At 43.4% G+C, this 15,159-nt stretch overlaps 1 protein-coding gene across 1 annotated transcript in view; it reads left to right on the forward strand.

The window, feature by feature from the left end:
• Positions 1-14,436, forward strand: part of LOC131976598 (G patch domain-containing protein 8-like) — a 42,891-nt gene extending 28,455 nt beyond the window's left edge. Inside the window, exons 3-5 of the mRNA XM_059339698.1 lie at positions 528-665; positions 8,698-8,828; positions 9,663-14,436. Coding sequence (XP_059195681.1) covers positions 528-665; positions 8,698-8,828; positions 9,663-13,644 — 4,251 coding nt within the window. The 3' untranslated portion in view covers positions 13,645-14,436. The remainder of the gene's footprint in view (positions 1-527; positions 666-8,697; positions 8,829-9,662) is intronic.
• The last annotated feature ends 723 nt before the right edge of the window (positions 14,437-15,159 follow it).

Below are 15,159 nucleotides of genomic sequence, written 5' to 3' on the forward strand. Positions count from 1 at the left end.
TTTGTCTGGAACTTTCTTCTCATGCACGATCTTTGCCAGTGTACAAAACACTAAGTTGTGCATTTTAGATGCTCAGTTTTTCTGTCTGTCGGCCACAATTGCCACTTTCTCTGCAGTCAGACTATTTGCTATTATAGTGCATACGCAGGTTTCTATTACAGTGGCTGTATTAAATGTGTCCCCAGGCTCAAGTTGCCATGAGCACAGGGCTTCAGTGCCTTTGTCCAACCTCCAGCAGTAGCAGCAAAGGCAGCATACTTTAATGGGAAGCCGTTTAACAGTTTTATGCAGAGCACATGTAGAGGCTATTACTGCTGATGTCTCTGGGATGCAGATTTGCTCTAAATGGCTAACAATCTGCCATTCTTTCAACCCCCCTCCCCCCTCCCCTCTTACTCTCTATCTCTGCCCCTCTAACCCTTTATGTGTCTCTGTTTATGCCTCAATCTTGAGTCTCTCTTTCATTTTTCTCTCCCCCTATCCCTCCAACGCACTCACTCGTTCTCTCATCTTGTCTGTTTCTCCAGGAGCGTGCAGAGAGGGCTTTGGGCTGCTCAGTGGAGGATCTGAAGGCTCTTTTCTACTGTGAGCTGTGTCACAAGCAGTACCTCAGACACCAGGAGTTTGACAACCACATCAACTCCTACGACCATGCACACAAACAGGTACATGGGATGCACCACCACTTCAGCTACACACACACACACACACACACACACACACATAACAGTGCATAAGCAGACACTTTTTTATGATCCCTTGTCATTGAATTTGGGTGTGTTAGTATTATGTGTGTTGACGGAAAGCTGCTTCATATTTCTATGTCAATCTGCCCATTGGGTACAGTTTCCCAGCAGGTAACAGTAGAAGTGTGACAACCACATCTTTTCTTACAAGCACACACACAGAGGTGGAACACCTCAACTCAGGCAGATACTCGCACATACAATGTATCCTGACACACACACACATGCACACATTCTTGTACTTCTATCTTTGTGAAGACCTTCATTGGAACAGTGAATCCCCTTGCAAGGTTATAATGGTTTTGGATTTTTCATTAGTTTGAGTTTTTAATTTCGTTGTGAATTTTTGTTTTCAGATTCACTTGGTTTTAATTTAGTTTTTAGTTATTGAAATGCTTTAGTTTTAGTTTAGTTTTTACCAGTTTTAGTGTTAGTTGTAGTTTTTTTGTAATGGGGTATTTGTTGGGTGGGAGATTAAAAGAGGTCACAGTAAATATTGCATTTATTTCCTTTGTCTCATCCATCTTCATTATGTATGAAAAAAGTTGACAAAGATGAAAACGAAGGACATTTTCACAATAATTTTAGTTCTAACCACAAAATACAGTGATAATAATTATCATTTTTTTGTAACCCGAACCCTAAAACAGACCTTAAATCTCAAAAAAGCCTTTAAAGAAGTGAGGACCGGCCGAAATGTCTCACTTTGCAAAAATGTCCTCACTCTGTTGGTTAAAAACATGTTACGGTCCTCACTATGTAGGAAATACAAGAACACACACACACACACACACGCACACGCACAGATCTGCATTTATACTTTAGATTTCTATTTTAACAGGCTGAGATCTTTATTGATCCCATCCAAGGCAACTGAAGTTAACAGCACTACAAAGAATATATATATTCTTTCTTTGTAGTGCTGTTAACTTTGTACACTTGATATTAAACTGTATATATACAGTTTAATATCAAGTGTACAATAGAAATATAGTTCTATGCACAATATACAAATATGAATCAGAAGCCATTGGGTTCAGTTGACATTTTTACCCAGCTGCTATGTCTAGGAGTAACAGTTGCAAAGTAAAAAAAAAAGTATGTCCTATCTTCTGACCTTATTAAAACCCAAGATGTAAAAAAGTACTTATGCAAATTTGAATAGTCCTGCATAAAAATGCTGTCCACATCAATCACAGATATAGAGCACATGAAAACCCATTTTATTTAACCATGTTTCAAATTTGGAGTCTACAGAAGTAAAGGGCCACCTTTGGTGGACCATTAAAAGCAAAGCAATTCTCATAAAATTAGGGAAATTAGAAGTATCAAGGTGATAAAACAATGTTAAGTGTGTTTTGAGCTGTTAGAGGTCCCAGGAGATCATTCAGGTTTATACTGAATCAGAAATAATGTGACCCAGATATTGAACCAGGTGAATAACTAGGCTACAATAAATATAAAAGCAAAATCGACTGGAGGAATTGAATCAGGTGGATACATTTTTTTCCTTAACCCTGCAGAAAAGAAAAAAAACAGTAGCCAATTCAAGATGAATTGAAACATAAAAATAAATCAGTCCATGCACAGCAAGTTTTACGTAATCCCCAAGTCCCACATTTATGATTATGGAAGATTAATTTATCTTCCGTTCAAAATTTAGAGCACTTGATTTGCATGTGTCTGGTACATAAAGATGCTGCTCCAGAATTCACTTTATTCTCCAATTTGTACTTCCCTCAAAAGAAAAATAAATATTCTGAACCAAATAAAACATGGAGCTATTAGTCATAGCTCCATACTAGTATGATTCTATTATTCCGGTTTGGACAAGATGAGGCCAATGGACCATTAGGAAAAGGCCCGGCAGCAGGTTTTTCTCCTGCATTCGGCTTTCACATCCATTTTCATACACAACCTCCACTCTGAACTAACAAGCTGAAGGTTCTGCTGATAGCACATACTCCTACAGCTATCTGTTGTCATGCCAAGGCATACACTCACATACAAAAACATACAGACATGCACTTCCCCGTGTACACACTCGTCCTCAAACACAAGCAATCTCTCCACCAAGCCAAGCCACTTCCCACTTCTGAACGCCCACACTGTGCAACATGAAATAAACATTAAATAAGACTGTTCCTTCACTGTCATTGTTCTTTGAAAATGAATCGAAGCAACTGCAGGCCAATGTTAATGCTTTGTTTTAGCCAGCGGCAGGCACATGAAACGAGCTGCATGAGGCACTGAGCTGACAGTGGCCACTGGCACTGTACGAACACACACACACACAAAGGCATGCATGCGCACACTGCCTACTGAGCAGACAACAGATGAAATTCTAGCTGAAGACAGCTTCCCTGCAGGAGTATTGGCTTTAGAGAATAGAAGCTGATTGCGTTTGCTGTCTCCTTTCCTTGTCATCGATTCAGGGATAAACATGTCTGAATGCAGCGCTTTATCAGCATTTACTGCTGATTACAGAAATTGCTCATTACAAGAGAATTACGCTCCCTTTTTAAATAAAAGAGCAATCAGCCCATTAGCATGGCCCCTCACATGCTACCTAAGAATACATCATCCCTCATTCTGAGGCCCTGGTGGATATGAATCAACTCTGACTCATCCATAGTTGCCTCAGCCTGAGCACTCCTTAACACATCTAAAGGAATATTGATCGGGGCTTTGACAGACGGATTGAGCTTCACAGCACATCGCTTGACTGGCATGTTGGAGAGCAAGAGTAATATCGCTTCCCGCTGTTGGGGACATGACATCATCTCCAAGACAAAAGTATCCGCTTTAAACGGAAATATCTCTGCCCTGTGTGTTCAGTGAAAATGTTTCTGCTCGCAATATTCTGTTTGGCTCTAAATATAGCTACAGGTTTGCCTGCAGTGGGACCTGTTTTTAGGAGAGAACAATAAACTGGCAGAGTGCAAACGTAAGAGGAACGAGGAAGAATTCATCTTCATATATTCCATCTATTATAGACTGCTCTCTCTCTCTCTCGGTCATTGCCACGGACAGCTACAGTACAACCACTCTGATCTTTTCTTCCTCCGTTTCCTGGCTCTGTCCGCAGTCGTTCATTATGCATGCGTCTCTGCTTGAACATGATTAATATTTCCCATAGAATGAGTTTGGCATCAAAGGCCCTCAAAGCTCCTTACCGCACACTAACAAACACGCACACGTGACCTCGCACACATCTACAATGCACGAGCACCTATACTGTATGTACATGTTTAAGGGCTATAGACCCACAAGTGCTGCTCCGCTGGCACATACTTAAAGCTGCCTTCAGTGAGCTGACAGTGGGATGTTAAGCATCAAGCAATAATGTAAAAAGACACCCGATTGTGTAAGACTCAGCAGAGATTAACCTGACGACTGTCAGCTCCAGCATAAGATCTGGGTGTGAAAGAGAGTGAGTGTATAAATAAATCTGATGTCTGAGGGGCTAATCTGATGTGTGCATGTGTGTGTGTGAGATACGCGCTGTTGGGGTGGATAATAGTGTAACATAATCTAAAAGTGAGAGTGGTGTAATCCTGTTGCAACTTATGCTACAGGATAAACTCACAAATATATAAAATAAACAACAAATCCTGAATTGTAAGCCTTGGGTGGATTGCATACTGAGGTAAAATATAGTGGGAAGCGAGAGAGAATAAGACGGGAGATAGGAGGGATAGTGGTGCACCATGCTGCAGCTATTCCCAAACTCCTTAGTCCCCTTTTAGCCGTCAGACACACACATGCACAGACAAATAGAAACACACCAACATGCACATTGGCTCACACAAGCACACCTGCCAAGCATGGATAAAGCAGGGATTAAAGTGTGTCAGAAAAGGAAACTGGAGAGAGAGGCATGTATCATTGTTTCCCTGAGAGGACTGGCGCAGTGGCTGTAGACACATCGTTACAAACACACACACACTCACACAAAACACACACAAAATGGAGCTAATTGTTAATTTTTTATGCACTATGATTCGGGTGAAGACCCACCAGCTTGCTCAAAATGGAATCACTCACACTGTGGCATGTGGACACCATACACACACACACACACACACACACACACACACACACACACACACACACACACACCTTCTTGTACTTCTATCTTTGTGAGGACCCTCATTGGAACAGTGAATTCCCTTGCAAGGTTTAATAGATTTTTCATTAGTTTTAGTTTTAAGTTCGTTATGAATTTTTGTTTTCAAAATTAGTTAGTTTTTATTAGTTTTTTAGAGTGAGTTTGCTAGTTTTAGTTTAGTTTTCATTAGTTTTAGTTTTTTGTAATGGGGTATTTGTTGGGTGGGAGATTAAAAGAGGTCACAGTAAATTTTGCCTTTATTTCCTTTGTCTGATCCATCTTCATTATGTATGAAAAAAGTTGACGAAGACGAAAATGAAGGACATTTTCACTATAATTTTAAGTTAGTTTTGTAACCACACAATACAGTTTCAGTTATTTATCATTATCATGTAACCTTTAACCCTTAAAACAAAGTCTGAAATCTCAAAAAAGCCTTTAAAGAAGTGAGGACCGGCCGAAATGTCCTCACTTTGCAAAAATGTCCTCACTCTGTTGGTTAAAAACGTGTTCCGGTCCTCACTATGTAGGAAGTACAAACACACACACACACACACACGCACACACACGTAATGGTCTAACATTTTTCAACTGAGATTTCTGCCATTCAAAGTGGACTTATTATACTTATTTTCAGGTTCATACTTAGGCCTGCCATAATGGTTATAACATCGATTTATAAAGCTCAGCAAAAATGATCAAGGTCATGTGCCTATATCGCTCAATATTGCCTGCTCTGTTTACATGTGTTTGTTTACAGCAGAATGTCACCCACATTTAGCCTTCAAATGTCATTAAAACAGCAGGGTTTGCCTAAACATTATGAGACTTGAGTGTTGCACCTGTACATCAGCCGAAAGAACAGAAAAAACTCTGCTGAGGTTAACAAAGGTCCTAACCATTGTGGACCAGCAGTAAATTGTCTGTTAAAGAATGAATGACTGTGCCAAATGCTAAATGTTTATTTAAGTGCAGTATTTATTAACTAGAGTGCTAGAGTCCTTTTGATATATTGTTTAGGATTTTCAGTCTCCAATGTGTGAATATTCTCTAGTATTACAAGTTAATTGGTATTTGCAAAGCTGTGATATTATATCAGTGGCATAAAAATGGTAAAATGGCAATGTAGTTTAACACAATTATCTATGAGACGATGTATCATCCGACAAAAATGTTGCAATTGTGAAAGCCCTATTTATATCTGTGTTTTGAGTTTCTGCTCTGCTTTCATTTTTAACTTTGCAAAAAACACCCTAATTTGTCTCTCTATTTTTCAATATACCTGTCTAAAAATGCTCCATTGTTATACCTTTCTCTTTAAGCCTCCAAGTAGAAAAATAGCTCAATCTACTCTGATTGGCTTGATAGTTTAAGTGGTACACCTTGTAGCACCTGATAATGTAATAATTTTCTGATATTGTAATAACTCCTGAAAATGTAATACATTTGGCACAATGTAAAAATAAAAATGTAATAAAACCCGATAATGTAATAATTAGACCAATAATGTAATAACATGTCATGATTAATATAATACATTTCTTACTGATTACATTGTGTGTATCACAAGTGCCAAATGAATTACATTTTCAGAAGTTGTTACATTATCAGGAAATTATTAAATTATCATGTGCTACACACCTTTACAAAGGTAGTTGTCAAGCCGTAGGTGGAGATACTAAGATTGTATATTCCAAAATTGGAGAAGGTTAGGTGCTCCATACATGGTTGTCTTCCAAAGTTTGATAAAACTTGGGGTCCATTTTTTGCACATGTTGAGGGATTGATTTTTACGGCTATTCCTGAGTAGCCACCCTGATTGTCTACTAGTTGTGAGTTTTTCTTGTGTGATTTTGTAGCATGCTGGGAATGTTTTTTATTTATCTCTGCTTAAGTGAACATATTATTAGACTTTTATTTAGCAGTGGGTGACCTATTTGTGTTTTTGTTTTGTTCCGTGTATTTGTTGTTCGCTTTTTATTTATTTAATTATTTATTTATTGATTTATTTAATTTTTTTGGTAATTCTTCTTACTATTAGTTATTCCTTATCTGATTGCATTTTATTTTATGTATTATTTTTATTATTAGGGCCCGAGCAGGCAACGACCTGCGAGGTCCCTATTGTATTTCGAATGATTATTTATTATTATTTTTTTTTTTATTCTTCTTCCCAAATGATCGCATTTTTCACTGCCTGAACATACCCCAAAACTCATGAAACTTTAAATATAAGTCACACCTGGTGAAAAATTTTATAATCTATTGTCATCCTGAATTTCCACCACTAGGTGGCGCTATAATAAAGGAAAGTGCGTTTTGACTAATAACTCCCACATACTTTATCGCACATTCAAAAAACTTATATCCACGCGTTCACTGAGTTGTGCTGAATCTCGTGATATAGGCCACTCCCATTTTCGCCTAACGTTTTTTTTCGCAAATGCGCAAAATGTCGCAAACCTACTTTTTCGAACTCCTCCTAGGCAATTTCAGCGTTTTGCACCAAACTTTGCACACAGCATCTATGGACCCTCATGACAAAAAGTTATTAAAAGAATTTTGATTACCCAAAGAATACTCAAGTTATTAAATAACAACTTCCTGCAGGTGGCGCTATTATCAACACAAAACACAAAGTGTTGCATATCTCCACATTGGTGTGTCTGAATGACATGAAACTCAGGTTACTACTTCCCCATGAGCCCCTGAGCCTCTCTGCAAAATTTTGGGCGATGACCTCTAGGTGGCGCTCTTTAAATTGAAGTATTTTATATCTCCACATTGGTTGGTCGGATTAACACCAAAATTGGTATACTTATTGTCAATGCCCTCCTGAGGATAACCCTTGAAGGTTTTATTGATCGGCCGCTAGGTGGCGCTCTGGCGGCAGTTTAATTTAATAAGTCCCACTGTGTCCAGACCGTAAGACTTAAGGCAATGAAATTCATAGGGGTGGTGTAGACTGGCCCCTGTAACGCACAACCCCGACGGCAGCATACCCCGACACGCGTGTATTGCGAGGGCCCGTTCAGTACTGCGCGCAGTCCTAGTTATTATTATACTTGTTACACTTGACACTGTTTTGACATTTTGAACAAATGTTTAAAAAAAAAAAGAAAAAAAAAAAAAAGATTGTATATTCCAATGAGCCCACGTGTGAAATGGAAAGGGAGTCAGATGTGAATGTCTTTTTGAATCCCATGTTTTCTGATCTTGGCATCCAACAAAAACCGACTGACTGGCTTGTCTTAGCTCACAGTTTATGGGATGGTAGGCACTCCAGAAAGCCAAATATATATGCACAAGCACTGAAAGAGAGAGTTTTATGTGTCTCGGATGGTTATTTTGCCAATAAGTGGCTGTACTTTTGTGTTTGGTGACGTGTAATTTCAGCACCAGCATATCAGTGCCTTTGGTACACTCCAGCTCAAGATTGGATCAGAAGGTCTTTCAAACAAAGCTGTGATGACTGATGAAGGAAATTTCACTGGCAAAAGCATAACCGTCATTAAATTACTGATGTCAATCATCTCAACTGGGTCTGTAATCTGCTATTCACCAGTTGGGTTGTGTTTGCTTTCAAGCTGTGTGTTGGAGGAAAGACGCTTTCTTCCGGGCTGAATGGAGTTAATTGGACATGAGCTCTGGAGGAGAACATCTGCAAACGCCGCTGACTGATAGTTTGAAAGACAGCTGCCTGCAGAGAGCTTCCTCACACTAATCTCTCACTCACTCCTCTCTTTTCTTTGTCCCCCTCTTGTGCCTCTCTTTACCCTTCGCCCTCCACGTATTTTCTCCGTCCCTCCCTCTATCATCCCTAATTTCCACTTCCTGCAGAGACTGAAGGAGCTCAAGCACAGGGAGTTCGCTCGTAACGTGGCCTCGAAATCATGGAAGGACCAGCGCAAACAGGAGAAAGCTCTCAGACGCCTGCACCAGCTCGCACAGCTGCAACAGGAAACACAGCGGTGAGTGGGAGGAGAGTGTACATGTGTGTGTCTGTGGTGGTGTGTGAGTGTAATGAGACCAGGAGCAGGAGTCCAGAAGGGTTAGAGCATGTCACATCCAGTCAACGTTCCTTAGATTTGATGGATGTATCCACAGATGTTAGAGCACCCAGTTGTCCCAGATAGGCCACAGGTGAGGTAAATATAACATGAAGACACACTTGCTGGCACTCTTTTAAGAGGGAGGATAGAAATGGAAAAAGTAAAATGAGTAAAGAAGATGAAACTCAGATGAAACTTGCCTCTGGGTTTGCGTCCTTAAGTAATCAAAACAGTGGATAAAAATAACAATACATCACGTACTAATCATCTTGATTGGACCTATTCCCTGTGCAATTAAATGTGTTTTTCCTATAATCAGGCAATGTTATGTGAACAGCATTACTTTTGTCTACCAATATTAAGCGTCTGCTTATTTTTTTCTTCCTCTTCTGTCTCTCTCTCTCTTTGACAACCTGGGAATGAGCCTCAACAATCAACTATCTTTATCTAGAATTGCATACTGCACCTTTTAACCCATTGACGCCTAAAACTTCCTGTAAAACCTCTGGGCGATTTTAAAATAAGCCCCTAAAACCTGAAGTTTTTCTGGAAATTCAACAGAAGTGTCAACGCTTCTACTAAATAATAGATTTTTCAGCCTCTGTAGCAGATAGAAATGAAATTCAAAAAGTATTTGAGAGCTTATACAAATACTACAAAACCACGTATACGCTTTCCAGGTTTCAATGGGTTAATAAAGTCAAGTTACTAAAGAACTAAAATCAAGAATATTTCTCTCTCTTTTTGATGTAGAGTCCCAGGAAGGACTTCTGGACTACGGAGTGCAGTCAGGGCTGTGAGACAGCAGCCAGATAGAGACGTGGACCAAAGAGACGGCAGCCCCGAGGACAAACCTGAACCCTCCAACCACACCAAGACACACACCCCTACGCAACCCAGGACACCTCGTCTCAGCCACCAGCCAGATGACCCTCGCCAGTCTCCTTGTCAGATACCGGCCTCTACTCTAGCAGAGTCTCTAATCACACATCCAGCTCCCGTAGTGAACCCCCAGTCTTGCCTGGGCTTTTTCCCCCAGCTGTCTCTCCCTGGGCGGGGGAGGGCAGGAGGCAGGCTCGGTGTGTCCTTCTGCTTTTCCCGCCGGGGTCCCAGGCTCGAGCCTTCCGCCTCCGTCTTCTCGGACCTGGAGGAGGAGGAGAGAGAGAAGAGGGCTCAGATGAAAGAAAGGATAAAGGGGATGATGGAAGACATTGACAGGGAAATTGGGGCAGCAGAGGAGGGGAAACACAGCGACAGTGAGAAGCACGAGTCCAGATTTGACAGTGTTGGATCAAGCGACACGGGGCCAATCCCTAGAGATCCTGCCAGAGAAGAGGAGGAGATTGAAAAAAGAGACATAGTGAAAGCACACTCTACTATTTCCACAGCAGCACCTGATAATCAGAGTCATGATTCACTATTCTCGCCATCACAGACCCAAGGGGCCCTTTGGGGCACAGAACCAGCAGGGGTGTACATGGACACAGATAGCGAGACAGAGAGAAAGCAAGAAGCAGATGGAGGGAGGGAGGGGAGTCGGTATATTGACGTGCTGGGGAAAGATGGCTCTGCCCGTCTGAGGTGGCCTGTCAGGTTGCTGAAGTTCACCAAATCTCAACCACACATCTCCTACAGCTGCAACCGACAACAACCAGAGCTGACAGAGGATCTGCAGGAGTCACAACAAAATCAGTTGAGCGCTCCCACAGATGAATCAGATCTACGTGTGCCAGCTATTCTTACACCGGGCGCTGCTTCCCGTTTACACAGGCAGACAAGACAAGAGCAGAAAGCACACAGGCAGGAGAAAGCCGAGGATAATTTCAAGGCAGAGCAGCATATCGAGGTGGAGACAGAAGCACACCTGTTCCTAAAGAACAAAAACCTTTCATCATCAGAAACAAGACCAGAAAGAGGAGGATGCACAGTAAGTATAGAGAGCTGTGTAAGGGCAGCCTCCCATCCATTTGACCCTGCTCATAGTGACAGCTCTGACACAAACTCCCAGAATCCTCTGGGAGGCAGATTAGGGGGTGCGAGAGGGATCAGGGAGAGCGCCATCATAGCCCTGAGCTGTAAATTAGAGTCTGTCACCCAGCCTGGCGCACAGAGAATGTGCATCAGCCCGTCCAGGTGTGAATGTGGGAGTGAGACAATGTGCAAGTGTGCCAGCGTTCCACAGCCGAACGTGGGCGTCTCAGAAGTGTCACCCAAAAAGAGGAAAGCCAAAGGCACAAAGAAACAGAGGCAGGGAAAGCGGAAGAGGGGCGAAAAGCAAAAAGCTTCAAACAAGCACCAATCAGCAAGGTGCAAAGTGAGGAGTGTTGTCTCTACAGTCTCCACTGGCAGAGAGAGGAGTGGAGAAGCTGGAGGGAGCTGGGGGAAGAAAAGGAGGCAAAGGGAGATGAGGGAGATGCCGAGGAGGAGGAGGGTGAAGAGAGCAGGGAGCAGCTGTCTCCTGGGGAGATGTGAGGCTGAGCCAGTATCTGTCTCTGTCAGGAAGAGGAGGCCTCACAGGAGCCACAGCACTGAGTCCCAGTCTCAGGCAGAGCACTGCAGTGCCTACTCCCAGCTCGCCAGACACACGGCAGACAGACACAACGAGGGGGAGGGCAATCGAGACGAAGACGCAGCGACTTTCCCCTGGCGGTCTCACTTCTCCGTGCACTCCTTCTCACCAGGATGTAACTCAAAGCTGTTTTGGGAAAGGGGTCACCATAGCAACCCCAGGAGTTTCATTGACTGCTGTTACCCTGACAACAGCTGTGGTTGCAGCCCGGCGAGAAAGAGAAAACTCCTCCACAGGGACAGGAAATTCATTCATAGTAAGAGGAAGAGTTCGAGGCATCGTGAAGTCTGGGAGGAGACGGAGAGGGGTAGGAAAACGGGAGGGCGTTCAGGTTGCAGGGACAGGGGACTGATGTCAGACACAGAGCAGTGGGAGTGGATGAGAGGGGGGTGTCACGGAGGAAGTGAGGAGGGCAGGTTGAGGAGCGGTTGGAGATTAAGAAACAGAGCAGTGGAGTGGGATCAGGTGGCGAGATTTAGCCCAAGTCCGAGCAGCTGGGGCAGGAGAGGCAGACATCTCAGCACAGAAGACGTAGACTGGGAAGGATGCAGCGTGGACAGATGGACGTGGGGCAGCAGCGACAGCTGGGAAGACAGGGGGGGACACACATCAAGGTCAGGCTCCAGGACAGGGGCAGACAGCAGAGACAGCCCAGGCTGTGTGTGGAAAGCTGCAGGCACCAGACACTCAAGTTCGAGACAGTTCTCCAGCCCTGAGTGGTGGACCAGTACGCAGACATACAGTCCTCAGAGCGTGGTCAACACGCGGGCCAGCAGATGCCTCAGCCCACGCTCCTGCAGCCCCTGCAGCAGCACCAGCATGTCCGAGCTGAGCTGGGAGTGGAGCAGGAGCAGTACCTGCTCGGGAGTTACAGTTGATGGGGTGACAGTTAACTCCAGCAGGACGTCCCCAGGAGCCTCATCCGAGGCCCCTCAGGAGGCAAAGAAGCAGAGCAGCCCCACGTCCACTTCATCTGGCCTTGCCTCTTGCTCCTTCTTACATTCCTCACCCAACAGCTCCTCTTTCACTCCCACAGCCCTGGGTCTCAACACAAACAATTGTGACACAAGCCCTTCTCAGCTCAAGGAGTCTAATTCACAGTGTGACCTCAGCCATGGACCCTCTGCCCTTGTCAACACAAGTAGGTCAGGTACAACTCCTCCAACTCCAGGACTCTCCCCTAGTAAGTCTCAGCCACAGAAACCAGCCAGGATGCTTCTCCCTCTCATAGGGAAACTACCTGCAATACAGAGAAAGGCCAGGAGGAAAAAAGGGCTGCTGGAGAAGAGTCAGGAGATGGAGGGAGAGGAGAAAGAGGTGGCAAAGGGCACTGGAGTGGAGCTTAGAGCGGCCGTCCGCAGTCAAAAATGTCCTCTAGACATGGTTGAGTCAAACCAGAGCAGCACGCCAAATCTCTGCCTGTCGCAGATTAGGACTGATGACAAGCAGACAGGTGGAGAGACAGCTCCGCCAATCAGCTTTACGGCTGAGGAGATGGACAAATATCGCCTCCTGCAAGAGCAGGCGAGAGAGCACATGCAGAAAGTCCTGGAGCAGACGCAGGAGAGCGCAGAGATACATGCAGAGACAAACTACACACACACGCCACAGACAGAGAACTGTGGGACTTCAGAGGAACAGTACACACCTGCAGCCTTGCACAACCCTTCACAGCCTCAGACCCAGTCGCTTCACACAGACACCATGCAAACGCAACCACAGCACAGCCTCCCACTCCCACACAGAGTGACCCCACCAGAGAACTTTACCCAACCCATGGCTCTGAGAGTCCCTAACCTCCCCCCCATTTCCAGCCTTCATCATATCATCTTACAACACGCAGCTCTCTCCATGCCCACCTCCTCCTCCTCCTCTTCCACCTCATCCACCTCTCCTGTCATCCACCCACACCCAGCTCAGCTCCCTCACCCGCTCCCCCCTCTCCACCCGTCTCACACTCATCACCTTCACCTCTCTCCCTTCTCCATATCCTCCCTGTTTCCCTCTATTCTGCTGTCCCATCACCCCATCCCTCTGCTGCCCCAGTCTGCCGCCTTTCACACAACCCCACTTGCTCCACTCTCCCAAGTAGCCCTGCAACCCTTGAACCCTCAGTCTTTCATGGACAGAGCATGGCCAGTGAGGTTTCAACAGAAGGCGTTGTGATTTTCACAGAGTGGCTGCCATGTTTATTAATCTTTCTTGGCAACTCAGACTAGTGAGACAAAGAGAGAGAATTTTTGGTTTGGACAAAAGCCTGTTATTTGAAACGGTGATGTGTCAGTGCTTTTACTAGAATCAACTCTTATTCCCATATGCCCTAACTCACTCACACACACGCATGCATACACACAAACAGCCCAACTATTGACTGATTTCAAATGAAAATGTGTTTCTCCATCTAGCCTCTGCTGTGTTTCAGCAGACATTGAGAAAACAGACTTTGATCCTTTGCTTTTTCCATCATTCCTCATTCAGTCCCGGAATAAAGGGAAGGTGCACCTGCTATTCAAAGACAAGCTGGGCTTGTGTCATCCTCTCTCTCTTTCCTTCTGAACCACAGACAGACCAGCTGCCTTTTGAAGTATCCTTCATGCCAGGGACAGAGGGGCAAGAAAGAGTGATAATACTCTCCCCTTATCTCCATTTCATACAGGTTATCTTAGTTACAGTGTGACTTTCAACAAACATAAAAACCTTGCAGGGACCGGGGGCACACCACAGCCATTTTAACCTTGGTGTATACTGTATTTGTGTGTGTATAGGATAGAGGTAATTCTGTGTGGACACACACACACACACACACATACACATACACAGTAGGAAGTACAACAACTAATTTCCATATCTGACACATGTAAAGATCTGTCTTGTCTCTATAGTGTAAATATTCTGACAGTGAGTAATAACATTAGAATCATGCCAAACAATAAAATAAAGGGTGAATTTAACCTTGAACAGTGGTACAGCGTTTATTCCACACTTAGCGGCTTCAATGGAACAAAAAACTTCATGTTTTCATATTGCTTTGTGAAATGATACGTTTTTTTCCCACAGAGTTTAACACATCAATTGTTGACGCAGCAATGAATGAATCAGAACTGTTACATTAAAACTTGGGTGAAAATAAACAGGCTTTAATGCTTTTTCTTATTCTGTTTGATTCATGTTGATAGTGCAACATGTTGTAATACGTTCCACATAAAGAATTAATACCGTGTGGTTTATCACGTCTCAAAACGAGGCCCAGAATTCCTGAGACTCATTTAAAAGATTGTAGAGCAGTGGCTCCAAACATTTCTTGCTTGTGACTCCATAACTAGAAGCAATACCAACTTTTAACATAGCACATTAACTGAGCAAGTCAGTTGCAAAGGGGTTTCCCTCATCGGGCTGCTTTTTTTTTTTTGGAACAAGTTTTAGCTGTCACAGGTATAGCACTATAACTACTTCTCAAAACTGCAAATGTGCAAAGGTAAACAAAACAAAACAATGAAATAAACTTAGATTTGCTTATGTCCTACATTTCCGACACCTCTCACAAGGTTAAAAAAAACACTATCCTAGAGTGTCTGAAAAAGTATTGATGATGTTTAATAGTTTTATAGCTATTTAAATTAATAAACTAGAATGGTACCCAGGGAGTGCAAACCATCACCAAGACCAATGGGACATTCATGT

This window comes from Centropristis striata, chromosome 8, assembly GCF_030273125.1.
Source record: "Centropristis striata isolate RG_2023a ecotype Rhode Island chromosome 8, C.striata_1.0, whole genome shotgun sequence".
NCBI classification, from domain to species: Eukaryota; Metazoa; Chordata; class Actinopteri; order Perciformes; family Serranidae; genus Centropristis; species Centropristis striata.